Source organism: Sitophilus oryzae, unplaced genomic scaffold (genome assembly GCF_002938485.1).
Source record: "Sitophilus oryzae breed Bouriz unplaced genomic scaffold, Soryzae_2.0 scaffold_684_pilon_pilon, whole genome shotgun sequence".
Taxonomy (NCBI): domain Eukaryota; kingdom Metazoa; phylum Arthropoda; class Insecta; order Coleoptera; family Curculionidae; genus Sitophilus; species Sitophilus oryzae.
In genome coordinates, this window is record NW_022147289.1 from 665251 (window position 1) to 691903 (window position 26653).

At 33.3% G+C, this 26653-nt stretch overlaps 1 protein-coding gene across 1 annotated transcript in view; it reads left to right on the plus strand.

Annotated features, from left to right (window-relative positions):
* Positions 1 to 26653, plus strand: part of LOC115888118 (carbonic anhydrase-related protein 10-like) — a 251929-nt gene that overhangs the window by 169098 nt on the left and 56178 nt on the right. The window contains exon 7 of the mRNA XM_030907702.1: positions 22097 to 22251. Coding sequence (XP_030763562.1) covers positions 22097 to 22251 — 155 coding nt within the window. The remainder of the gene's footprint in view (positions 1 to 22096; positions 22252 to 26653) is intronic.

Genomic DNA, 26653 nt, shown 5'->3' on the forward strand with positions numbered 1-26653 from the left:
GGTGTTGGTATAAATGCACACCCGGGCGCGCAAAAAAAACGAAGCGCAAGAGTTATTTTCAGACAGAATGCAGCCCCGAAATCAATTTGTTAAGTTTCTACTATCCCGAAATCTATTCGATGTAATTTTGTGTGCATGACATCAACGCGAAATTAATGATGTTACGATATGCATTCCGCGAGGAAGAGACTATATTTCATTCGCTTTATTGTGTGTAGCTTCGACGTAAATTCGAAACGTAAAAGGGATGTTTAAACTGGCCAGTCCATTGTGCAATTTATCATTTTTAATATAACAGTGAACTTAAATCAACAGATATCGATATTCTTGAAAGCATGCTACAATTTCGTGGTACGAGCATTGGTATCTAGGAAACCGTATTACTAACTTTACCCATTTGGTTGATGAATTTCAAAAATCTCTTCTTATTTCTTTCTGTAGAATTTCATTCTTCTAGACCAGATAGTAAATGATTTTCATACAACAAATCGTTCGACATAATTTTACACTCTAAGAGGATGAATTTTCTAAAATCGCTTTGCATAACTAATTCACTAATCACTAATGTCCTTTAAACGAACCTTTGTGCTAATATTGATGTATCTAAGGCTGGTGGTATGAACTGACCCCTAAAATAGCTAAAAACTTGATATATCTCTATAATCTAACTGACACACCACTGACAATGACAAATAATTCATTTCTGTGTAGGTGTTTTTCAGGTATGTTTTAATATTTATTTGTTTTACATAAATAAATACCGATTAAACGATATAATAATACTTCATAACAAATCTAGACATATATACCTTTCATTTAAAAAAAGAATCGTCAAGATTGGTGAGGCGATGTTACATCCATCCCGCCGAGCTTTGAGCTTTTATATATGTATCCCACTTCGGTGTCACAAGCTGAATTTTTCAGGGAAGGAAGTACAAGTACATGATATGGGGACACTTATTCCAAAAGTCGTACAAAATTAGACCGGGAAAAAGGGCACTGTCATCAAAAATCGATATAATAATACCATCGTATAGAGAAGACAAATAAACAAGGAGTGCGGTAATAAAAATGCGTGAGTTAAGCTCTTAACTCACTTAAAATGCGTGAGTTAAGAGCTTCTTAACTCACTGACGTAGATAAAATAATACAAAATAATATAAAATAAATAATATAAATATAATATAATATAAACAATCAAATAATTTCCCCGGAAGATGGATTGGAAATGGTAGAACCATGATAGAACACTATAATGGCCAGCGAGGTTCCTGTCGTCCATAAGAAGAAGATATGTTCAATGAAAATGGGAAAACACCAGAACACCTCATTACTGAGTGCGCCGAAACAAAAACTGTTCGTGCCGTCAACGTTGGTACGATATTGATATCGGAGACCAAGAACTAACCTCGGTAAACGTCTCAGATACTGGCTTCTGTTAAAACCCTGAGACTGTATGATGAGTTATAACTCAAGAAAGAAAAACAGAATAAGTCTGTAAGGTCGCGGTGATTACGTTCCGCCCTTCCCCCCACCCCTATAATTTACAATCTACAATAAATATCTATATACGACAACAAGCACAAGAAGAAAAATAACCACGTTTGCCTTGTGACATTTTTCGCATGAAAATCTATTCTAAACCACACCACACACTCTAATGTGCTCTAAGCATTTCAACAGCAATGCTGCGGAAAAATATCGCTTGTTTTGCGGAACGATGGTGATGATGTCCCGAAATCACGCAACGCACCTTTTGAAACGCCATGACACTTGCACGTACATTATTACCAGGTGATATTATGCCCGGGCCTGCTAGATTATGCATGGGACTGTCGACGATCTTATTTTGTTTCGGCTAATGCGCGCGGAATACCTAGGAGCTTTGTATTAAAATTATGCCGGTGGCAGGAATATTAAATAGAGAGGAAGAGTATAATGTAAATAACTAAAAATAGAATAAATTAGTTAACGATAACATCTCCTTTTTTCTGTTAGTGTTAATTTTAAAGTCGAATGAAAATAAATGAAAACTGGATTAAGCGCTAACGTGCTGTCTGTTATTGTTTATTTATTAGACAATATAAACAAAAACAACTCCTTATTTTAGGAGCATTTATTCATAAATTATTTAGATTCTAAGAAAAATACCAAAATACACTAAAATAAACACTAGTATATCATAGCAATTATATTTTAGAGTATTAATTCCTGTTGCCTATCTGATACACAATCAATGCAGATTTTTGCATAAATTCTTCCCTTCTGTATAATACACATCCTTAAACTTGTTCGTATTTTCAGATAATTAGGGGTCGCCAAGTTCTTAAAAATTTCAAGATTTTGTCTTTTCAAGTTTTTTTTCGATCATATGGTATATTAATCATAGATATTTTGATGAAACAAATTATAACTAGCAGTTGCCTAATGGAATGTATTGTTTTCATTAAAAGAGACGATTTTTTTTCTAATATATTTTTTTCCGTAAAGGATAATTAATTTATAAGAAGCGTTAAAAAAATGATCAGAAACTTTTAGAAACTAGCAAGGGTGTCGTATTCTGCTGCTATAGAGTTCGCTAGTTTAGTATGATATTACCAACTGGAGGTTTTCCAGGATAGTAGTATTTTTGAAGTATGCACCAAATTCGGGCAAAGTTTTCTTTTTATGGGTTCTTTCGATCTAAAAGGGCAGATTTTTATGGGATCAAACTTTGGATAAAGTGCTGTGAAAATTTTATGGTTCTTTATTTGGTTTCATTATATTTTCAGATTAATAGAAGCTTCTATATTTTTTTTAAAAAAAGATGGATTGGTATCGGTTATACTTCTGTCAATCAATTAGTCTGTCTAAATCTTACCTCAGTCATTTTACAAACTATATACCGTATAATCGAAAAAAAACGGCGTCAAAGACGGCTGAAAAATGAGAACCGATGATAATTTTGAAGAGGTCAATCTCTGTATTATCCCAGTCACTTTAGATTTTTTCAACAAAAAAAATTAGACAGTCGGAGCTTTTGAAGTACTTGTTTTTACTTGACAAGTAGATGATAAAATCACAGTCTTGCTCATATATTTGATATGAGAAATGAAAAATTTCTCAAAGTTGGACATACCAAGAATATACAATTTTGAGAAACACTAGGCAAAGAAAATAAAGTCCTCATTACTGAGTGCCAACCCACCAAGGATAGAAGGTAATTAAAAAGCATACGATCTAGCTAGAGTTAGGAGCGAACACTCCATTAACTGGACCAGAACCGTACTGCTTTCCAAGTGGAAACCAACTTAAAGCGAAACTCAAAAACCTGGAAGACTCCATCCGTAACCTGGAATAGGAATCCTCCGACGGAAGAAATTTCTCCGGGCTTACGACCGAGAAAAATTAAAGATTTTCCTTGATTTATATAAGAACAATCTTTGTCCACGACCACTTAATAATAAATAATCAATATTCTACTTCCTAGCTGAAGGAATATGGTGCCCATATTTGTAATAGAGTGAAATATAATAGCTGATAACAGTGCATGGTACAAAGAATACAAGGTATGATATTGCGCAGGTTGGTCGCTACGTCACAGGTGATATCACAGGCGCTATTGGTCAGCACGCTCCGCGCGCCGGTTCAAATCGTCAAGATGTTGTTATAAACCTGTTTTTTTTGTTTATATACCGTCATTGAATTATCGCTAAGCAAGTTACTGTGGAGCAGTGCATAAGGAGTCGGGCTAGGAAGCGAGAGACCGGAGTTCGAATCTCGGCCGGAACATCACTTTTTATTTATTTTTTTAATACTGTTGTATTCTATAGTTTATTTTTGTAGTATAAAAAAAGAACTATTTATTCTGTTATTTTTAATCTCCGTTATTAATATAAATTGATTGTTAGTACAATACCTCATTTAATATAAAATAATATTCTACTTTTTGAAATGTATCGGGCCCTAATTGTACCTAAAAGTAATATATTTTTAGTGATATACCATATTGTAAACTATTTAATATTTTAGTCACTTAAAAAGTTAATTTGCATTGAATAATTGCCTACCATTAAAGGAAATTTGAGCTATATAATCCTTGATGGGCATATTCTGGGTATGCAAATACTTCCTTTAAATTTTGGGTGTCGTTCAACCGATTTATTCTCAAAACCAGAAACTTCTACATATAAAAAGAAGCAGAGGTCACTAATTATAATAAACTTCACCCTTGGTATTACTTCCACTAATTATAATAAACTTCACCCTTAGAATTACTTCTATCACAATTACAATACGTTCATCTGCATTGGCATTTTCTACTTTTCGATGGGAAACAATAAACTTCCCAATATTTTTTAAATGATGTAACAATTCCTCTTGTGGTTACTTTTCCATAGATATCCTCAACTCTGTCCTCATGTGAATTCAGAGGCAATGAAAATGAAAATTATTTACCATAAACATCGCAAACTAAAAACCTAATAAACAATTTTATACCGAATATAGAAATAAATTCAGTATTCTTACCTATCGTCCAAATCCATGTTAATAGATAATTATTATTTTTAAATATATTTTTGGAACTGCTGGTTTTAGTAATTATTAAATTAAACGAACTAAAAAGTCTTAAAATAAACAATTCTTAACCATAACCCCAAAAATGCAGATCTCCTGTCAACTTTCTTTATTTTTTATTTATTCATTATTTTCCTAGTGACGTCACAGGTGGTATGCGCGAACTGAACGAAATTGGAGCCGCTATCGATCATACCTTGTATTCTTTGTACCATGATAACAGTGAATTATGATAAAGCACACTTTGCATTTACTTTGCATTTGTTGCTATGCCAACGTGACACTCACAACATCCTGATGCGCGGCGTGGATGATTTGACGTTTTTCTTATCTTGTCTTTTCATTAATTTTGACGTTTAAAATTATCAAATGTTAAGTAGGTAGTGATTATTAAGTGGCATATCAAGAACTCGTTTAAAATCAAAAAAATTAATTATGGAGGTGATAATGAGCCCTGTACACCACCAGAGATAAAGCAGAGGCGGCCAAATTAACAAGTCTTGGATTGCTACCACAAAAGTCTAAGGATCATTACATGTCTGCCTATAAAAACTTTCTAGACTGGAGGATTGCTAAAGGCATAAATTCGTTTTCCGAATCCGTGTTATTAGTATATTTAGTTGCCATTGTAACGGAACAAAAATACCAATCTGATTGACTAAAGAATGTTGCTACGATATTTTCATGCAAAGAACTTGAAATAATATCAATGAAATTCAAATACATACCGGGTGTTGCATCGTCGAGCGGAACATAGGAAATCCCATGTAAATTTTAATGGGGTCAATTATTGGCTTCCCTAATTATTTTAGAGAATAATTCTATTTTGGTTTATTGAAGAGCACTAAAACCCACATTCAAAAGAATAACTTCAGATATTTTTGATTAGCCCGTTTACGAGTTATCGCCGATTTCTTTTTAAATATTTCTCCTTTCTTATGGCCCTGTATTTACTTATAAGCACCAGTCAAATTTATTTTACTAAACGTGGTAGAAAAAAGTATTAATATACAGGTATGTCGTAAAACACATCTAATAATAACCTTCCCAAATACCGTATGATCGAAAAAAAATGGAGTCCAGTTGGCTGGGAAATGACGATCGATGACATTTCCCATATAAATTTACATATAAAATGACAGCGATCTTCATTTCATAGCCATCGCTGACGCCGTTTTTTCTCGACCATACGGTATTTGAAAATAGAATAGTTCGAGATGACTGCTCGACTTATAGCAACTGATGATATTGACGTTTTTATTATCTTTTGGTTAATTTTGACGTTTGAGATTGCCAAATTTTAAGTAGGTTGTGACATTTTCCCCTAAAACATGAATACAATAATTAATAGCAAGATTAACGTTAAAAATACAAATTCAAACACTCCTCATAATTATTATAACGGCCGTGGACAAAGATAGTATTCAACTCGCAATTTATAGCCATTATTCACTCGGGTGACTCGCGCCCCAATAATGGCTAGCATAAATAATCGCTCGTTCAATAACATACTATTTTTCACGATGTTTTTAACACGAGACTGCCAGCCAACCAACACTTCAGTAGAATGAAGCTAAGAAACAACGGCGAATGCGGATTCTGTAAAAAAATGGGAAAACCCCAGAACGCCTCATCACTGAGTGCATCAAGACGACAATCATTCGTACCATAAACTTTGATACGATTGATATCGGAGATGGAGAACTAACCTCTATAAAACCGTCTCAGATACTGGCTTTTGTCAAAGCCCTGAGACTGTATGACAAATTGTAACTCAAGAAAGGGGGATACAATAGATTTATAAGATCGGGGTGATTTAGTTAAGAGGATCCAAGTTTCATAATATCACTCGAATATTAAAACGCTAATAATGTATAAAATTCCAAGATTATTTTTAAAATTACGAATAGCAAAACTTAATAAAAATATTTACCTTTTACCTTTAGATAAAAATGATGTACAGAAAAATCCAAGATTAATTCTGCGTCATCAAGAGGAAAGAAGCGATTGAAGTCGCGAAGTATCCGGAGAAAATTTAATAAAATTCTTTTTAGAGAACGTCTCCTCCCCATTTGCATAATATTTTCGCTTTGATACCCCGGCAAGTTTACATGAAAACACATTTTCGCGAAACTTTTTTAATCTCAGTTTTTCCAACTATAGTTCGCTTCAGTCTTGGCCGCGCCCGCCGCTGCCGCTTCAAATGAGCTCGCCCGACTTTCGATCAATTTTCGATTCATCAGGATGTTCGACTATTAAGAGATGCTTTACAGATATCCATTCTTTATATTCTTTGTAAACAAGTTGGCGACATCAAAAGTACTACTAAGATGCAAACTAGAAGTCGAGGGCAATGTTATCCAGCAAGAAATGAAGTTCAAGTACCTAGGCATAGAAATCTCAGAATATAGTAATGAAGAGGCGGAGGTGCCAGAACGGACAACGAAGGCAAACAGAATAGCAGGATGCGTGAATGACACAATATGGCGAAATAAAAACATTGAGGTGGAAACTAAAACGACAATTTACAAGGCAACTGCACGACCAATAATGACATACAGTGCAGAAACTCGACCTGATACAGCGAAAACTAAACAATTATTGGAGACAACCGAAATGAGAGTACTACGCAGAATAGCTGGAAAGACGCTTCTAGACAGAGAGAGAAATGAAAGCATAAGAAGAGCATGCAAGGTGGAAAATGTAAATTTGGAGTGGGTTCTCAGCAGAAAGGAAGAGTGGAACGAGCATATCAGCAGAATGGACAACAGAAGAATAGTAAGAGTTGCACGCGACAAATCACCGCTAGGTCGCAGTAGGTTAGGACGTCCACGAAAACGATGTAGGTAGGTAGAGACGACAAAATCAAACAGGCGATTCGCCTAGTATGAAGAAGGAAGAAGAAGAAGTTTCATATAATATCACTTGAATATTAAAACACTAATAATGTATAAAATTCCAAGATTATTTTTAAAATTACGACTAGCAAAACTTAATAAAAATATTTCCCTTTTACCTTTAGATAAAAATGATGTACAGGAAAATCCAAGATTAATTCTGCGTCATCAAGAGGAAAGAAGCGATTGAAGTCGCGAAGTATCCGGAGAAAATTTAATAAAATTCTTTTTAGAGAACGTCTCCTCCCAATTTGCATAATATTTTCGCTTTGATACCCCGGCAAGTTTACATGAAAACACATTTTCGCGAAACTTTTTTAATCTCAGTTTTTCCAACTACAGTTCGCTTCAGTCTTGGCCGCGCCCGCCGCTGCCGCTTCAAATGAGCTCGCCCGACTTTCGATCAATTTTCGATTCATCAGGATGTTCGGCTATTAAGAGATGCTTTACGGATATCCATTCTTTATATTGTTTGTAAACAAGTTGACGACATCAAAAGTACTACTAAGATGCAAACTAGAAGTCGAGGGCAATGTTATCCAGCAAGAAATGAAGTTCAACTACCTAGGCATATAAATCTCAGAATATAGTAATTAAGAGGCGGAGGTGCCAGAACGGACAACGAAGGCAAACAGAATAGCAGGATGCGTGAATGACACAATATGGCGAAATAAAAACATTGAGGTGGAAACTAAAACGACAATTTACAAGGCAACTGCACGACCAATAATGACATACAGTGCAGAAACTCGACCTGATACAGCGAAAACTAAACAATTATTGGAGACAACCGAAATGAGAGTACTACCCAGAATAGCTGGAAAGACGCTTCTGGACAGGGAGAGAAATGAAAGCATAAGAAGAGCATGCAAGGTGGAAAATGTAAATGAGTGGGTGCACAGCAGAAAGGAAGAATGGAACGAGGAGCATATCAGCAGAATGGACAACAGAAGGATAGTAAGAGTTGCACGCAACAAATCACCGCTAGGTCGCAGAAGGTTAGGACGTCCACGAAAACGATGTAGGTAGGTAGAGACGACAAAATCAAACAGGCGATTCGCCTAGTACGAAGCAGGAAGAAGAAGAGGAAGTTTCATATAATATCACTTGAATATTAAAACACTAATAATGTATAAAATTCCAAGATTATTTTTAAAATTACGACTAGCAAAACTTAATAAAAATATTTACCTTTTACCTTTAAATAAAAATGATGTAGAGAAAAATCCAAGATTAATTCTGCGTCATCAAGAGGAAAGAAGCGATTGAAGTCGCGAAGTATCCGGAGAAAATTTAATAAAATTTTTTTTAGAGAACGTCTCCTCCCAATTTGCATAATATTTTCGCTTTGATACCCCGGCAAGTTTACATGAAAACACATTTTCGCGAAACTTTTTTAATCTCAGTTTTTCCAACTACAGTTCGCTTCAGTCTTGGCCGCGCCCGCCGCTGCCGCTTCAAATGAGCTCGCCCGACTTTTGATCAATTTTCGATTCATCAGAATGTTCGGCTATTAAGAGATGCTTTACGGATATCCATTCTTTATATTCTTTGTAAACAAGTTGACGACATCAAAAGTACTACTAAGATGCAAACTAGAAGTCGAGGGCAATGTTATCCAGCAAGAAATGAAGTTCAACTACCTAGGCATAGAAATCTCAGAATATAGTAATGTAGAGGCGGAGGGTGCCAGAACGGACAACGAAGGCAAACAGAATAGCAGGATGCGTGAATGACACAATATGGCGAAATAAAAACATTGAGGTGGAAACTAAAACGACAATTTACAAGGCAACTGCACGACCAATAATGACATACAGTGCAGAAACTGGACCTGATACAGCGAAAACTAAACAATTATTGGAGACAACCGAAATGAGAGTACTACGCAGAATAGCTGGAAAGACGCTTCTAGACAGGGAGAGAAATGAAAGCATAAGAAGAGCATGCAAGGTGGAAAATGAAAATTTGGAGTGGGTTCTCAGCAGAAAGGAAGAGTGGAACGAGCATATCAGCAGAATGGACAACAGAAGAATAGTAAGAGTTGCACGCGACAAATCACCGCTAGGTCGCAGTAGGTTAGGACGTCCACGAAAACGATGTAGGTAGGTAGGGACGACAAAATCAAACAGGCGATTCGCCTAGTACGAAGAAGGAAGAAGAAGAGGAAGTTTCATATAATAAATATTAAAACACTAATAATGTATAAAATTCCAAGATTATTTTTAAAATTACGAATAGCAAAACTTAATAAAAATATTTACCTTTTACCTTTAGATAAAAATGATGTACAGAAAAATCCAAGATTAATTCTGCGTCATCAAGAGGAAAGAAGCGATTGAAGTCGCGAAGTATCCGGAGAAAATTTAATAAAATTCTTTTTAGAGAACGTCTCCTCCCCATTTGCATAATATTTTCGCTTTGATACCCCGGCAAGTTTACATGAAAACACATTTTCGCAAAACTTTTTTAATCTCAGTTTTTCCAACTACAGTTCGCTTCAGTCTTGGCCGCGCCCGCCGGTGCCGCTTCAAATGAGCTCGCCCGACTTTTGATCAATTTTCGATTCATCAGGATGTTCGATTATTAAGAGATGCTTTACGGATATCCATTCTTTATATTCTTTGTAAACAAGTTGACGACATCAAAAGTACTACTAAGATGCAAACTAGAAGTCGAGGGCAATGTTATCCAGCAAGAAATGAAGTTCAACTACCTAGGCATAGAAATCTCAGAATATAGTAATGTAGAGGCGGAGGTGCCAGAACGGACAACGAAGGCAAACAGAATAGCAGGATGCGTGAATGACACAATATGGCGAAATAAAAACATTGAGGTGGAAACTAAAACGACAATTTACAAGGCAACTGCACGACCAATAATGACATACAGTGCAGAAACTCGACCTGATACAGCGAAAACTAAACAATTATTGGAGACAACCGAAATGAGAGTACTACGCAGAATAGCTGGAAAGACGCTTCTAGACAGGGAGAGAAATGAAAGCATAAGAAGAGCATGCAAGGTGGAAAATGTAAATGAGTGGGTGCACAGCAGAAAGGAAGAATGGAACGAGCATATCAGCAGAATGGACAACAGAAGAATAGTAAGAGTTGCACGCGACAAATCACCGCTAGGTCGCAGTAGGTTAGGACGTCCACGAAAACGATGTAGGTAGGTAGAGACGACAAAATCAAACAGGCGATTCGCCTAGTATGAAGAAGAAAGAAGAAGAAGTTTCATATAATATCACTTGAATATTAAAACACTAATAATGTATAAAATTCCAAGATTATTTTTAAAATTACGACTAGCAAAACTTAATAAAAATATTTCCCTTTTACCTTTAGATAAAAATGATGTACAGGAAAATCCAAGATTAATTCTGCGTCATCAAGAGGAAAGAAGCGATTGAAGTCGCGAAGTATCCGGAGAAAATTTAATAAAATTCTTTTTAGAGAACGTCTCCTCCCAATTTGCATAATATTTTCGCTTTGATACCCCGGCAAGTTTACATGAAAAACACATTTTCGCGAAACTTTTTAATCTCAGTTTTTCCAACTACAGTTCGCTTCAGTCTTGGCCGCGCCCGCCGCTGCCGCTTCAAATGAGCTCGCCCGACTTTCGATCAATTTTCGATTCATCAGGATGTTCGGCTATTAAGAGATGCTTTACGGATATCCATTCTTTATATTGTTTGTAAATAAGTTGAAGTATATCAACCCAGGAAGCCAGTGTCGTTCAACAAAGTTGAAGGGGTCATATTTTGGCCAACTGTATACAACTGGGGGACAGTACCCCCCCCCCTGACGCTTGACGAGATACGAGAATTGAAATAGTCATTGACTATGAAAAGATTTTTTTTAATTAATATCCGACATATAAGAACACTTTGTATGCTTTTAATTATGTTGATTTATCGTTTATAATATGTTCGACCTAATTAAAAGCACACAAAGTGTTCTTATTGGCCAGGACAGATTAGTGGGGTTAACTCTAATCAATATCCATAAAGATATTGAAATAAATGTTGATGCTCTTATTGATAGGTTTTCCAAACAGCGTACTAGAAAACTTGATTTTGTTTTGTAGTTTTATTTATAGTTTATAGTTTTTATAGTTTTTTTTTTGATAGTTTAGAGTTTTTTATTTATAGTTTATAGAAAATTAACTAATAAACGCGTTGTTTCATTTTTGTTTATGTTATTTACAAATCTATATTTTAATTTTTGTGTTATGTTTTTATACAGGGTCCGGCAATAGTGCGTCAGGCATCTGTAGCTCCTAGAATAAAAAACTTGAGAATTTTGTTTAAGTGCGAACCTAAAGTATGTACCAGGATGTATTTCAGGAAAATATTTTAACTTCTATAGGGTGGCTCAAAAAAGTGTGAATGGACCTGGATGATTTTTTTAAATGGAACACCCTGTATATAATTGCATTTTTGGCTTCCTTTCAGATCACTTTACATAACCCTAAAATATGAATAAATATATTTCGATAGTTTCAGAGATATTAAAAAATAAATAAAAAATATGTATTTTTCAGCCCTTCTTAAAAAAATTATTAAAAATACAAGAACTGTTCTGAAATCAAAACTATATTAGGTATTTACTTTAGATAGTATGTTCTTAGTTTGTTATAAATATGGTAATCGTATATCATACAGGTTGTTCAATATTCTACGCCAAACTTTCTAAAATATAAAATAATTTTTCTTTGTTATTTTAAATGTAACACCCTATGTATTATTTTTTTATTCGATGGAGAGTTAAAAAATTAACATTTTTTGTATTTAGAGTATTTCAAAATTTTGAACGGTTTTTTTATAAATTTCTAGCAGCTTTTTCACAGATACGCGCAGTATTATTTCATATGGCGCTTTCAATGGTAAAATACGAGAGAAAAATCGTTGGGTGGGGCTTTGATAAAAATTTACTGTGGAAAATTCCATATGAAATATAAAACCGCAAATATCTGCGAAACCGTTAAAAATTTTGAAATACTCTAAATACAAAAAATGTTAATTTTTTAACTCTCCGTCTATTGAAAAAATAATATACAGGGTGTTCCATTTAAAAAAACGAGGAAAAATTATTTTATATTTTAGAAAGTTTGGCGCAGAATTTTGAACATTCTGTATAATTTACGATTTTCATATTTGTAGCAAAGTAAGTACAGACCATCTAAAGTAAATACCTAATATAGTTTTGATTTAGGACAGTTCTTGTATTTTTAATAATTTTTTTAAGAAGGGCTGAAAAATATATAGTTTTGATTTATTTTTTAATATCTCTGAAACTATCAAAATATATTTATTCATATCTTAAGGTTATGTAAAGTGATCTGAAAGGAAGCCAAAAATGCAATAATATACAGGGTGTTCCATTTAAAAAAATCATCAAGGTCCACTCACACTTTTTTGAGCCACCCTAAAGAAGTTAAAATATTTTCTTGAAATACATCCTGGCACATACTTTAGGTTCGCACTTAAACAAAATTCTCAAGTTTTTTATTCTAGGAGCTACAGATGCCCGACGCACTATTGCCGGACCCTGTATATTTTTGAAGACAAAAAAATCGCCGTCGTTTTAATTCGACAAAAAAATTCCGACTGTGATTTTTTTGCGACTTAATCATAGTACCACCCCCATAGCATACACCTATCTACGCCCCTGACTGTATAACAAACAATTTAAATGAAGTAAAGAAACCTACTTTGGTTGAAAATCTTAAAAAATGGACAAAATGCATTTAGTAAGTCTAAATCTACTCTCTAAATCTGCATATACAAGGCGGTCCGAACTGTCTTCCGGAAACTCCGGCCGCATATTCTGCAAATAAAAATAAGTAAAAAAGTTTGTATAAATGTATGTCCTAAAATGCTTAGTTTCGGAGATACAGGTTGTAAAAGTTTCATTTTTATTTCGATTTTTTCCAAATAATTTCTGAAGTAACGTCAATATTCGGATGAAAATTGGTGTCTGGTAGTTTTTTGACATGAGAAATTTGATTTTGATGTCAATATGACTCCTATTTGTAGGGGGCGCCACCTACATGTATTTTAACTCTTTTGAAGAGTAATAACTTTTCGTCCGTACCTGTATAAAAACTACTGAGTGAAAAAATATACATTCAAAAATGTCTCTTGGTAAAAATCGCCACGAGCAACCGTTCTCAAGATATTTAGAATGGGAACAGTCAATACATGTCATTATTGACAAAAAAAAAATCGGTAGAAAAACTTTTAAGTTAAACGGTTTTATCTTATGTGCACTGAAAACTAGAAAATAATAATAACAATTAGGTATTTTGAACTTCTAGTTCAGAAATATTTTAGTACTAGGCAGAATAGCTTTTAGGCATATTAGACTAAAATAAAAACGTGGGGCCCCTCTGAAATCCTACCTATGGCAAAGCATATCCATTAACTATTGCTGTAATACTTTCTTCTATACTAAGTGTGGATTGCATCGACTTACTATAATCGTAACTGGAGATTTTGACAATCAATAACCAGCCGTGGCGGCTTCACCAGCGAACGCCGAGCTCATGATCTACCAAAGTATAAAGATATGCTTTGCCATAGGTAGGATTTCAGAGGGGCCCCACGTTTTTATTTTAGTTTAATATGCCTAAAAGCTATTCTGCCTAGTACTAAAATATTTCTGAACTAGAAGTTCAAAATACCTAATTGTTATTATTATTTTCTAGTTTTCAGTGCACATAAGATAAAACCGTTTAACTTAAAAGTTTTTTTACCGATTTTTTATTTTCTAGTTTATAGTATTTAACGGAAATGCCTACCGAATATTCCTCATTCTATTTAATTCATTTAGTGCATCATTATTGCATGGTTTTTTACCTGATAATTTATTACAATCTAATTCCTCAATACATAGCCCTTCCAGAGACTTGACTCGACTTAGAGCCACGTATGCTTGCCCTTCCTCAAACAATTTTTAGCCCAAATACACTACTGCATGGTCGACTGTGCTGTCATGCATTTTATGGACGGTGGATGCCCATGACAAAATTAAGGGTAACATCCTTCTTTCAGCCGTACCATAATTGAATTTTGCTGGAAACTGTATGGCTTTCGGGTGTATAACGTGTATGCCGTCTCTGCCAAAGTGAATCCAAACTGATGGTACATCTGTTTCGTACATTTGGGTTCGACGGAACTGAGGCCAAACCAATATAGCACCATTTACCAATCCTTTTGTAACGTCAATGTTGGACCGCAACATTTTCACAAATTCATCACCTATTTTTTTTTATCTGTCCTTCTAACGTCACACAATCTTGGACACAACTGTTCTGGACACGACTACTCATGCCCTCACCTAATACGCCATTTTGTAACGACGTCCATCTTGGATTTTAAATTTTGTCATAATCACAGTAGTCATAATCACACATAGTAGAAAAATATGAAATCCGCCATTTTGTACCGGCGGCCATCTTAGATTTACAATGTTATTGATATTACTATATTGTATTGTCATCGGAACTAAAGGTGTGTACCAAATTTCAGATCAATCTGATAACAGGAAGGTACTTAAATTTCAATTTCTAATTTTGACCCAAATAAATAAATACCGTACGGGTCGAGCTAAATAAAACCGTTTAATAAAACCGTTTAAAAATAAACATGTCCAGTAGATAGTTATTTGACTAAAATGATAAATTTCGGAACTTTTTATTTTTTTAAATTAATCATAAATTTTTCATAAAGTGATGATATAACAGTTTTTTTTTTTTATCTTTTCGCACAAAAACATTTCAAATTTATTTCAGGCTAATAACTATATAGTCAACATGTTTAATTTATGTCAATGACAGGTATTGGTAATTTCGATTCCAAATATCTCGACAATCATTACTCGTAGCGATTTTTACCAAGAGACTTTTTTACGTAAAAAATGTCGTAAATGTATATTTTTTTACTGGGTGGTTTTATACAGGTACGGACGAAAAGTTATTACACTTCAAACCAGTTAAAAAATATGTAGGTGGTGCCCTCTACAAGTAGGATTGTAGAGGTACTGCCCTCTACAACTACTCTACAACTGGTAGAGTAGGTGGTGCCCTCTACAAGTTTAGGATTGACAACTAAATCAAATTTTTCATATCAAAAAACTCCCAGACACCAATTTCCATCCAAATATTGACGTTACTTCAGAAATTATTTGGAAAAAATCTAGAAATAAAATTGAAACTTCAACACCCTGTATCTCCCAACCTAAGCATTTTGGGAAATACATTTATACGAACTTTTTTTACTTATTTTTATCTGCAGAATATGCTGCAGAAATTTCCGGAATACAGTTCGGACCATCCTGTAGATATTTTTTTCTAAAATATTGATATGTAGATATATGAATAAGTAGACTGAATTTATATACAGGGTATCCCAGAAATAAGTGCAAGTAGTAGTGGTAGGTGGTAGTAGTAGTGGTAGTAGGTGTGGTAGGTCTCCATAAAAGAAACATATTTTCTCTTTATCGTTTTTCAAACCAAGATAACGGAATTATTTTACTTTGAAAATTTCAAAAAAAATTATTTTTTGCTCAAATTTTTAGAACCACTGGATCTTTTCTGGATTTTCTTTCTTGTAAATGTAATCTAATATCTACCTATGTTGCCATATTATCAAGAAATTATGTTTTTTAACTAAAAACTAAAAAAAAATCCAAAAAAAAATCAAAAAATTTCGAATTTTCAATAATTTTTTTTCGCGAAAAAAACCTCATAGGCGTGTTTCTGGGGTTAATACTACCAGTTAAAATACTTGCACTTATTTCTGCGACACCCTGTATATTATTAAGTATTTCTAAAAGAAGGATTTGATATTGGTTTGATAAATTCTATTCATACTTTAACGTAAATTGAAAACTATTTTCTAACTACCATAATAATTAATAATTTAATAGCATCTGATTATCTAGCCGTGTAATACAACTGCTGTACAGGTAGATTATTAATTAAACCCTGCTCTGGTTTTAAGCTGGAAATTCTAAATACATAATATTTAGAGATTAGTACGACTGCGTGCGTATACATACAACTATAGAATCGAATGTCATCCATTAGGCTAAAGCTCTTCACTGTTGTCCCAATTTGACCAGTCGCGGACGTGTAATTTGTGTATCGTATCAAATAATATCGCAAGTGTCTCGTTACTCAGTTAAAATTAATTGTAACTAAATCGAAAATATATCATAGGTCATAGGTCACTAATTTTCAGACAACTAATATAGATAAACATACAGGGTGGTCCGAACTGTATTCCGGAAACGTTGGTAGCATATTCTGCATTCTGCAGATAAAAATAAGTAAAAAAGTTTCTATAAATGTATGTCCTGAAATGCTTAGTTTCCGAGATACAGGGTGTAGCAGGTTCATTTTTATTTAAATTTTTTCCAAATAATTTCTGAAGTAACGTCAATATTTAGGTAAAAATTGGTGACTGGGAGTTTTTTGACATGAGAAATTTGATTTTGATGTCAATATGACTCCTACTTGTAGAGGGCGCCACCTAGATATTTTTAACTGGTTTGAAGAGATCTTTTCGTCCGTACCTGTATAAAACTACTGAATAAGAAAATTGTTGACTAAATAGTTATTAGACTATTAGATTTAGAAATCATAAATTTGAAATGTTTTTGTACCAAAAGTTCAACAGAAACTGTTTTATCATCATTTTTTTGCAGAAAAAAATATGATTAATTAAAAAAAAATCCCAAATTTATTATTTCAGTAAAATAACTATCACTCAACGTGTTTATTTTTGCATTGCATTGACTATTTCCATTCTAAATACTTATTATCTTGAGAACGGTTGCTCGTAGCGATTTTTACCAAGAGACATTTTTTATGTAAAAAGTCACGGAAATGTATATTTTTTCACTCTGTAGTTTTATACAGGTACAGACGAAAAGTTATTACCCTTCAAATCAGTTAAAACAAATGTAGTTGGCGCCCCCTACAAATAGGAGTCATATTGATATCAAAATCAAATTTATCATGTCAAAAAACTCCCAGACACCAATTTTCATCCAAATATTGACGTTACTTCATAAATTATTTGGAAAAAAATCGAAATAAAGATGAACATTTTTACTTATTTTTATATGCAGAATATACTGCCGAAGTTTACGGAATACAGTTCGGACCACCCTGTATAGTTCATATCAAATAAACTTTTAGTCACGTGATTAAGCTTGACCGGCGCAGCGTTGCCCACTTCATATTTTATTTTAATCAAAATTCTTTAGGAAACAAAAATAAATTAATTATAAATATATACAGTTACTAGCGTGTACCAGCGACTTCGTTCGCGTCGAATTAATCATTTGTAATGGTGATGATAAAGCAAAGCAATAATTTCCATTAACATACAAAGTGGATAAAATTTTCTCACATTTATGTCAGCATGAGAAAAACAATATGGCGATATTATTTATATAGGTAATATTTGAGGGGTAGTTTCATCTCGTTGGAATTTGACTTTCGAAAAATCCGTTTTCGGAAAATCCAAAAATAAGCTTTTTACGTCAAGCAGTTTAAGCAGAATCGTGGTTAAGAAATTACCCAACTTTTTGGAACACCCTGCATGATTTTTTAAAAAATTTCAAAATATGTAAAAAACCAAGTTAATTATGCTTGTCCAAGCGTTTTCCCGAAAGACTAACCGTTTTTTAAATAACAAATATTGTAATATTTGAGGGGTGTTTTCACCCTCTTGGAATTTGAGATTCGAGAAACCCCTCCTTATCAAACCTCTACACCCCACAGTCAATCCGTTTGCCAAAAATCAGCTTTAAACGTCAAGCAGTTTAAGCAGAATCGTGATTACTCAATGGTCATATTTTATGAAACACCCTGTATAAATTTATAAAAAATCTTAAAATATGTAAAAAAAACAAAATAAAATATACGTGTTTAAGAGTTTTTCCGAAAAATCGCCGGGTTTTAAATAAAAAATATTTTAATATTTGAGGGATAGTTTTGCCCCCTTAGAATTCGAGTTTCGAAAAATCCCTTCTTATCGAACCTCTACACCCAAGTCAATCTGTTTTCCAAAAATCTGCTTTTTACGTCAAGCGCTTTAAGCAGGATCGTGATTAATCAATGACCAGATTTCTCGAAACACCCTGTATACATTTTTAAAAAATCTTAAAATATGTAAAAAAACAAAATAAAATATACGTGTTTAAGTGTTTTTTCGGAAACTTGACCGTTTTTTAAATAAAAAATATTATAATATTTGAGGGGTGGTTTCACCCTCTTGGAACCGGAATTTCGAAAAATCCCTTCTTATCGAACCTCTACACCCTAGAATCAACCTGTATGCCAAAATTGAGCTTCTTACGTTGAGTGGTTTGAGCAGGATTGTGATTAATCAGTATGTCAGTCACTTAAGGATTTTATATATTGGTATAGATTATTTACATCAACAAAACTCACCTTCGTAACAGCACTTAAGGGACATAAAGAACCATTACTACCACTTTCCCGCTCAAAATATTCTAATAAAGTTGTGATAAGTTTTTTACGACTATTAAATTATCTTGTACCACTTCGCACTAAAAGAGGTTCGAAAAAGAACAATGTTCGACTGCAAGGTCCGCTAGTAAACATTTTCAAGCTTAAAGTATCACAACACGATTTATTTAAACCAAAAACTCGTAATATACAAAACTAAAGTGTCAAAACGGATGACAATATCAGGAAATAAATAAATAAATGTGGCAACTTGACATTTTTTACAGCAGAGCTACCACCTGAATCCCCAGCGGGAAATATAAATTCCAGTTAATCAGCCAGGCGCCAAATATATTCATGGTTGGCAACGAATTTAAAAATCTAGCCCTCGATTACGTAACATTTTATTATATAATTATAACGTTTAATTGATATCAAATATAGTAAGTGTTTTATCCATATATCTGTGAGAATATTGTATTAGTCTTTATAATCTCTAAAAATTCAAAAAGAAAGATATATTTTTATAAAAAAGTAATTTAATTTAATCTATCTTAAAAATAAGAAGTTAGGGATTGTCGGACCAAACTTGCGTATTGAATTTAATTAAATCTTCGGAAAGTCTTTACAAAACCGGTCTGAAACTTCTTTTATACCAATATTACGAGATTTAATTTTATCTAACTTTGTAAATGTTTGCTATAAAAGCGATTTTTAAGATGCTAACGAGAATTGAAACTGTAATAAAAATTAATTGCACTAATTGTTGCCGGAGTAAATTAATTTTAAGATAATTATAAATTAATAGTGATATTTCTTTTTTAAAAATAATTAAAACTGACTTGCTTTTATGTGGATGATTAATTACACTCTTACAGCCAGCCAAGGTTATTTAAGTTCAGTCAAACGCTTTTTGTGACCAGCCGTGGCTCTAGCTGTTGTGTATCTGCTTCTATGTCAGCGGTACTGGGTTCGATTCCCAGGGCGTATGTTGCTTTAAAATATGTGTCAAGTATCTGTCAAATCAAGCACAGCCGTACCATCCTTTTCTCGAAGATATTAGCGGCACTTTTCACCACCCTGTAACTTCGTTTTGAATAAAGCAATAATATTTATGTTCACTACACATGAGGACATAGTATAGCTGGCTAAATTACCAAAATATCTAGTAATTATACCTCATAGTTTATGAATTATCGTGTTATCATGGTGTTGTATAAACATGGAACATGAATAAATATCATTAATTTGTAATGGAGTGTAATGTAATACCACTATATTAAACTGATATGAAAAATCAAAAACCGTGCATTTATAAAACAGTTACCAATAGTAGTTTAAATTGGGCTATTCCTCTAAGGTTACACAAGAATATTTAGTTTAAATCCTTGTCTAATATTATTAATTACAATATAGTAAAAAATATATAAAACAGTGACTAACTGGCGGTCTACCATTTATCGGCTTATAATCCACGGTAGTGCGCCTCATGAACAAAATATACACAAAATTATTTATTATTTCTGGTTATGGTAAAGTAACATTTATACTGTAGTCTGTAGCAAAGTTTAGTTTACGAATTTGGTTTTGTTTTTCTAGTTTTAATTGTTTACATCCCTGCATAATAAATACTACAAAAAAAAATAAAAAAAAGCAAAATAAAAACACTAAATCACCACAATAATAATATTATTTATTATTTAATTAAATTGATTGTAATTGATGATTATAAATAAACTATTTATAATCATCTGCTGATGATGCTAACATGGTTAGCGAAATGCGCGTCCAGTGTAAAAGTAAAAGTGTTTTGGTGTATAAATAGTTTATAATCATCTGCTGATGATGCTAACATGGTTAGCGAAACGCGCGTCTAGTGTAAAAGTAAAAGTGTTTTGGTGTATTGTGGTGATTTAGTGTTTTTATTTTGCTGTGTAACACCAAAGGTTCAATAATTTGGTGAAACTCTATATATCTAGATGCACAAGTTAACTAATTATAAAAGACTTAATTTCAATTTTAGCAGGTTAAATTATTATAGATATAAATAGATTCTCATTAATTATCTTCGAATTAGCTCACGATTCGCTTGTGTTATAAATGCTCCGATAATTTAACTATAATTATCTAAAATCTCTCCCTAAAATGTCGATCGCTCTACTGCTTCTAAAGCCAATCCAGAGTAAACTTCTAATCGGCTGAATTGAAACTTGACATAATTTACTTTATGCTGTTTGATAAACCCAAGCAAATATCAACTAAATACTTTGATTTTTTGTTTAAAACATACTATACTACTAATATTTATTATTTCTTGAAAAGCTGGAATATTTTTTTCCTTTAGATTTTCAGTAAGGTAAAAAGTGTGCTGGTTTTTAAAGAGGTGACAGAGTTCCGTTCAAATACACACTAAGCAGCAAGAAAGTGGGCATATTAGAATATCATGTATTATTAAAGTTGTATATATTTTGTTCTATTGGGCCGAATTCGATGATTTTTTTAGCAATGTTTAGTTAAATTATTTGACATTTTAGCCTTTCTTAAATTAAATTTAAATTCCTCATCGCTCTATTATACGAGGAAAAACGAAATGTAGTTATTTATGAATTTACAGTCAGAGGCAAAAAAACGCAACGGAGAAAATTTCGGTTATTTTTAAAGTGTTACATTTTTGTTATTTTTAGCCCCATTTTCATGAATTTTTTAGCAAGCTGTATATAATTATTATATCGCCTTTTATTCGTAAACTCAGTTTTTGATAAAATTTAGTATTTGGAATATTATACAGAGTAAATCGAGGGGTTGTTTTTTTACCGTAACTTTAAAACACCGTGTGCAATAATTTTGTGTGTAAATTTTCCTAAAATATAATTTTACGATCAGAACCATGTCTTCTTAGCATTTTGTTTTTATAGATCATGTCAATACATGGCCTTAGTTAATTTTTAAGAGCGAAATGAGTCTGCCACCAACAATTTGCAATTTTTTTAATTATCATGAGGGTGTATGAAAAAAAATATTCTAGTTTTGTGACGATTGAAAAAAAAATATATATTCAGTTCTTTTTTTTATCCTAAATACCTTACCTATTCTCCTTTGAAACAAGAAAAAATGGAATAATAAAAAAGTAATCCTTTTTTTTTCTCTTGCAGGTGCGGCCACACCGGTCAAGCACATCTCGCTGCGGGCAATGCTGCCCGACACCGACCACTTCATGACGTACGAGGGCTCGACGACGCACCCTGGCTGCTGGGAAACCACCGTGTGGATCATCCTTAATAAGCCCATTTATATTACCAAACACGAGGTACGTACGAGGGCGAGAGTCAGCCGAACGCCGAACGCCGCCCTAATCTACGGGCGCAATTAGCTAAAAACGGTTTTTTGCTAACCGAAGCTCTCGCTTTGATTTAATGGTCGCTTCGGATTTGACACGCACATAACTCCGCTTTATGGATCTATTTATCTGACGATTATTATCATAACCGGCGTTTTGCGGTGTTTGCTTTTGACTTCGTTGTTTTCTTTTTTGGAGGGGTGAAATTATTAAGGTTGATTTTCACTATACCTTCTGTTTCCATTCCATATCCATTTCATATGCGTTCCGTATTTTTTATTGTATTGACGCTATACGTAAGCTTCCGTTCCGTATCAGTTCCATACTTTTTATTGTACAGGGTGGCTCGAATTCGACGCTCATCATTGGGATTTCGGATTTGCATTTTTATTTATTTATTTTTTTTGCATAAAATATTCTGGTAATGGAATTTTCTGTACGAAACGTCGGCAAATATCAAAGTGACTATACAGGGTGTCCCAGAAATAAGTGCAAATATTTTAACTGGTAGTATAGTTCAACTCCAGAAACACGCCTATGAGGTTTTTTTGCGAAAAAGAAAATGTTGAAAATTTAAAATTTTTCTTGACATTTTCCGGGAAATTTGAAAAAACTTTCTAGTGCCACTTGTTTATTCACCTGAGATTTCCCTACGGTGTATCTAAACCTTGCAGTGTTGCAACCTCCGATGTTATCCACATTCTACATAATTCAGCGGAACATAGTTCTACATTTATAAATTCATAGACAAATTTCTACTCAAAAAATTAGGAATGTTAAATTTAATCTTTTATCAGTGCTCATTATTAATAATTATAGAAACCAAACACATTAATTATTTTTAGTACTTACCCTTTCAATGAAAACTTAACAAAAACCACCGAAAATTAACTGAAACATTACGTTTATGACGTTTACGAAAATCTTTGTTATGCTGCAAAATAACTTTATTTTGGAATAAATTTAATAAAATGATTCATATTATTCACAATCAGGTCAAAAAAAGAAATTCCTAAAATGTTTATCGTAATTTAGAATTCAATTCAAAAAATTTAGAAAACAGCCCAACGAATAATCGATTAATTTATGTTTTGTTTGTTTTCTTTCATGTTTCTCTGTTTTATTTGAACCACTGTTTTACAAAACACCTTGAAAAGCGTACATTACTTTGAATACCTTTCTGAATGAATAAATGTTGAGAATTATTGTCTTTTATCGCCACTTTACGAACTACTTTCAATCTAAGAAAATACATGTTTCACTCAACAATTATTGACGACGTATTTTGTTTTTTCGCTATTTTTTCGATGTATTTCGACAATTCCATCGACAGCCTAACCGGTCGTTCTTCTCTGCCCTAACCGTCAGCCAAGAACCGCCGCGTGTGAACTGGTCCTTTGAGTCGCCGGTCGCCGCGCCGTCGTGGTGGGCTTGCGTCAGATGACGATGTTAAGCAACGTTGCCGTAGTTACAACAATTTCAAATTCAGGACATTCGAAGCAATCAAATTCGTATTAAATTTTAAAAATAAAACAGAGAAACATGAAAGGAAATAAACAAAACAAAAATGAATTGATTATTCGTCGGGCTGTTGTCGATGTATTGAATTCTGAATTACGATAAACATTTTAGAAATTTCTTTTTTGTGACCTTATCAATAACCAATTCATTTGTGTTTTGTTTGTTTCCTTTCATATTTTTCTGTTTTATTTTTAAAATTTAATAAGAATTTGATTGCTTCGAGTGTCTTGAATTTGAAATTGTTGAAACTACGGCAACCTCGCATGACGCAAGCTCGACACGGCGCGGCGGCGCGACAAAGGAGCAGCTACCAGTGATGCGCCGCTCTCTTGGCCGACGGCCGACGCGACGATTGGGCTGTCAATGGAATTGTTGAAATACATAGAAAAAATAGCGAAAAAACAAAATACGTATTTAAAATTGTTGAGTGAAACACGTATTTTCTTAGATTGAAAGTAGTTCGGAAAGTGGCGGTAAGAGACAATAATTCTCAACATTTATTCATTCGGAAAGGTATTCAAAGTAATGTGTGCTTTTCAAGGTGTTTTGTAAATGAGTGATTCAAATTGTGATGAGGCCTATATGAAAATAATGTGTTAAAAATGGGGACTGTTATTTTAGTAGTTATTATAATAGCATGTACAAATAAAGCAGCACGGTGAAGTGTATTTTAGTTAAGTGTATATCGAAAAAGAGAACTGTCATAGTCACATCGATCGGTCATAAGTATATTTTTTAATGTTGGGTAAGTTTTTTAATTTAACTTTTTTAACACATTTTTTAACACATTATTAAACATTTAACTTTTAATTTATTTTATGTAATAATATCACAATCTTAAAAATGTAATGCATCTCTGCAAACTCCTCAGGTGTTGTGATTTTATGACTTACTTTTAACATATACTTTCTTGTCCCTATGGCAACACAGTGCGTCGAATTAACTGAAATCCTGGCTTGATCCGGGTAATTGGATGTAGTTGGCGATATCTGCCGGCGGTTCTCAAAATGTTGCGATTATTTTTTTAAATTTTCAAAGTTAAATTACTCGGATATTTTCAATTTATTTTAAAAATGGTAAAGAGAAAATATGTTTATTTTGACCAGATCTACCACCCCTTAAAATATCTGCACTCATTTCTGGGACACCCTGTATATAGTGTTTTAAGAGTGATGAAAGGATTTAATTAAATTGAAAAAAAATCATAAAAAATCGTCCGTAGTCCGTATTTAAAAAAATTAAGTTGATGATGATGGTCGCCAGAAGTCGAAACGTCAGAGTCAATATTTAATCACACAGAGTTATAGACCAGAAAAAGTGGCCATGAAAATGTGTTTTTCATTTTAAGTTATCTTAACAAATAAAGCCAGGAAACAATAGAAAACAAAATTGAGAGTTCCGTTTTTTTTTTCGAATATATTCGGAAGCAAAATAAAAACACTAAATCACCACACTACACCAAAACACTTTTACTTTTACACTGGACGTGCATTTCGCTAACTACTAAAAAGGTTTTTTAGGTTTTAATCATCTGCTGATGATGCTAACATTGTTAGCGAAACGCGCGTCCAATGTAAAAGTAAAAGTGTTTTGGTGTAGTGTGGTGATTTAGTGTTTTTATTTTGCTGTGTAACACCAAAGGTTCCAACCCTCAACTATTATATTCGGAAGTATTCGGAATTTTTCAAATTGCAATACGGCATTTTATTGAACATCAAATTTACCTCCATTTAACCGATCCTGTATCTCTTACGGTTTCCGAAATCCCAATGATGAGCGTCGAATTCGAGCCACCCTGTACAGTGTGGGTCAAATTCGACGCTTCTAAATGGAAACACCTTTTTCTATAGGAGATAGACGAAAATTAATATCAGTATCTGGAGCTCAATTTTCATCGAAAACATGATGGTGAAAACCGCACATATCTGTTACCGTTTCGGAGTTATTAGTTTTTCAATAATGTGCATTTTTAACAAATCGCTAAAATTTTTTTGCTATGAAAAATTTTGTATTTCTATGTAAACATTTCCAAATCACCTTTCTACGTAGGATTTAATGGTTTAAGTAATATTTTTTTTTAATTTTAACTAAAATATAATTTAAGAGCTATCAACAGAAAAATTGATTTTTTATTCGGGACACCCTGTATATTTTTAATTAACTGAAAAGAATTTAAAATTACCTTTCCAAAAATATACTACACTTAATATTTTGTTATAATCCCCTTCGAAATAAAGAATTTTTAAAAGTGCGCCACTTTAACTAGTAGGCTTTGGACCCCTTATTGATGATATGCCCCTAATGGAACTCGAAAACATATTTTTCCAGCAAGATGAAGCACCGCCTCAGAACGCTGAAGTTATCAGCAAATTTTTGCAGCCAATTTCAAGAATAATTAAATAGCTAACCAAGATCCCAGCCATTGGCCGTCGAGGCCGCCGGACTTAGTGCCTATGGATCTAATCCTATGGATATATTTGCGGAAGAATAAAGGTTCTTAATTTTAAATGTATAATCTAGACAAGAAGTAGAAATACTTAGCAGTTATGAGAAGGTATCTTTCACCCCCACTGAGTTAATGAATTCTGCGAGAAATGTTCAAAAACGGCCCCGACTGTCCATAACAGACGACTGTAGATATGTCGAACACCTGTAGCAAAACTTATGTCTTGGTTTACTATTTATATTATATTTTAAATTGTTATAAAATTCTGCACCTCTCAGAACAAATATTATTTTCGTTTTAATTGATGCTCACAGCTAGAATTTTTTTTGCATTACAGCCGGCGCCGTTCGAAGTCTACTTATTTAAAGCGGGCGAATTTTTATATACTCTATATTTCGAAGAGGA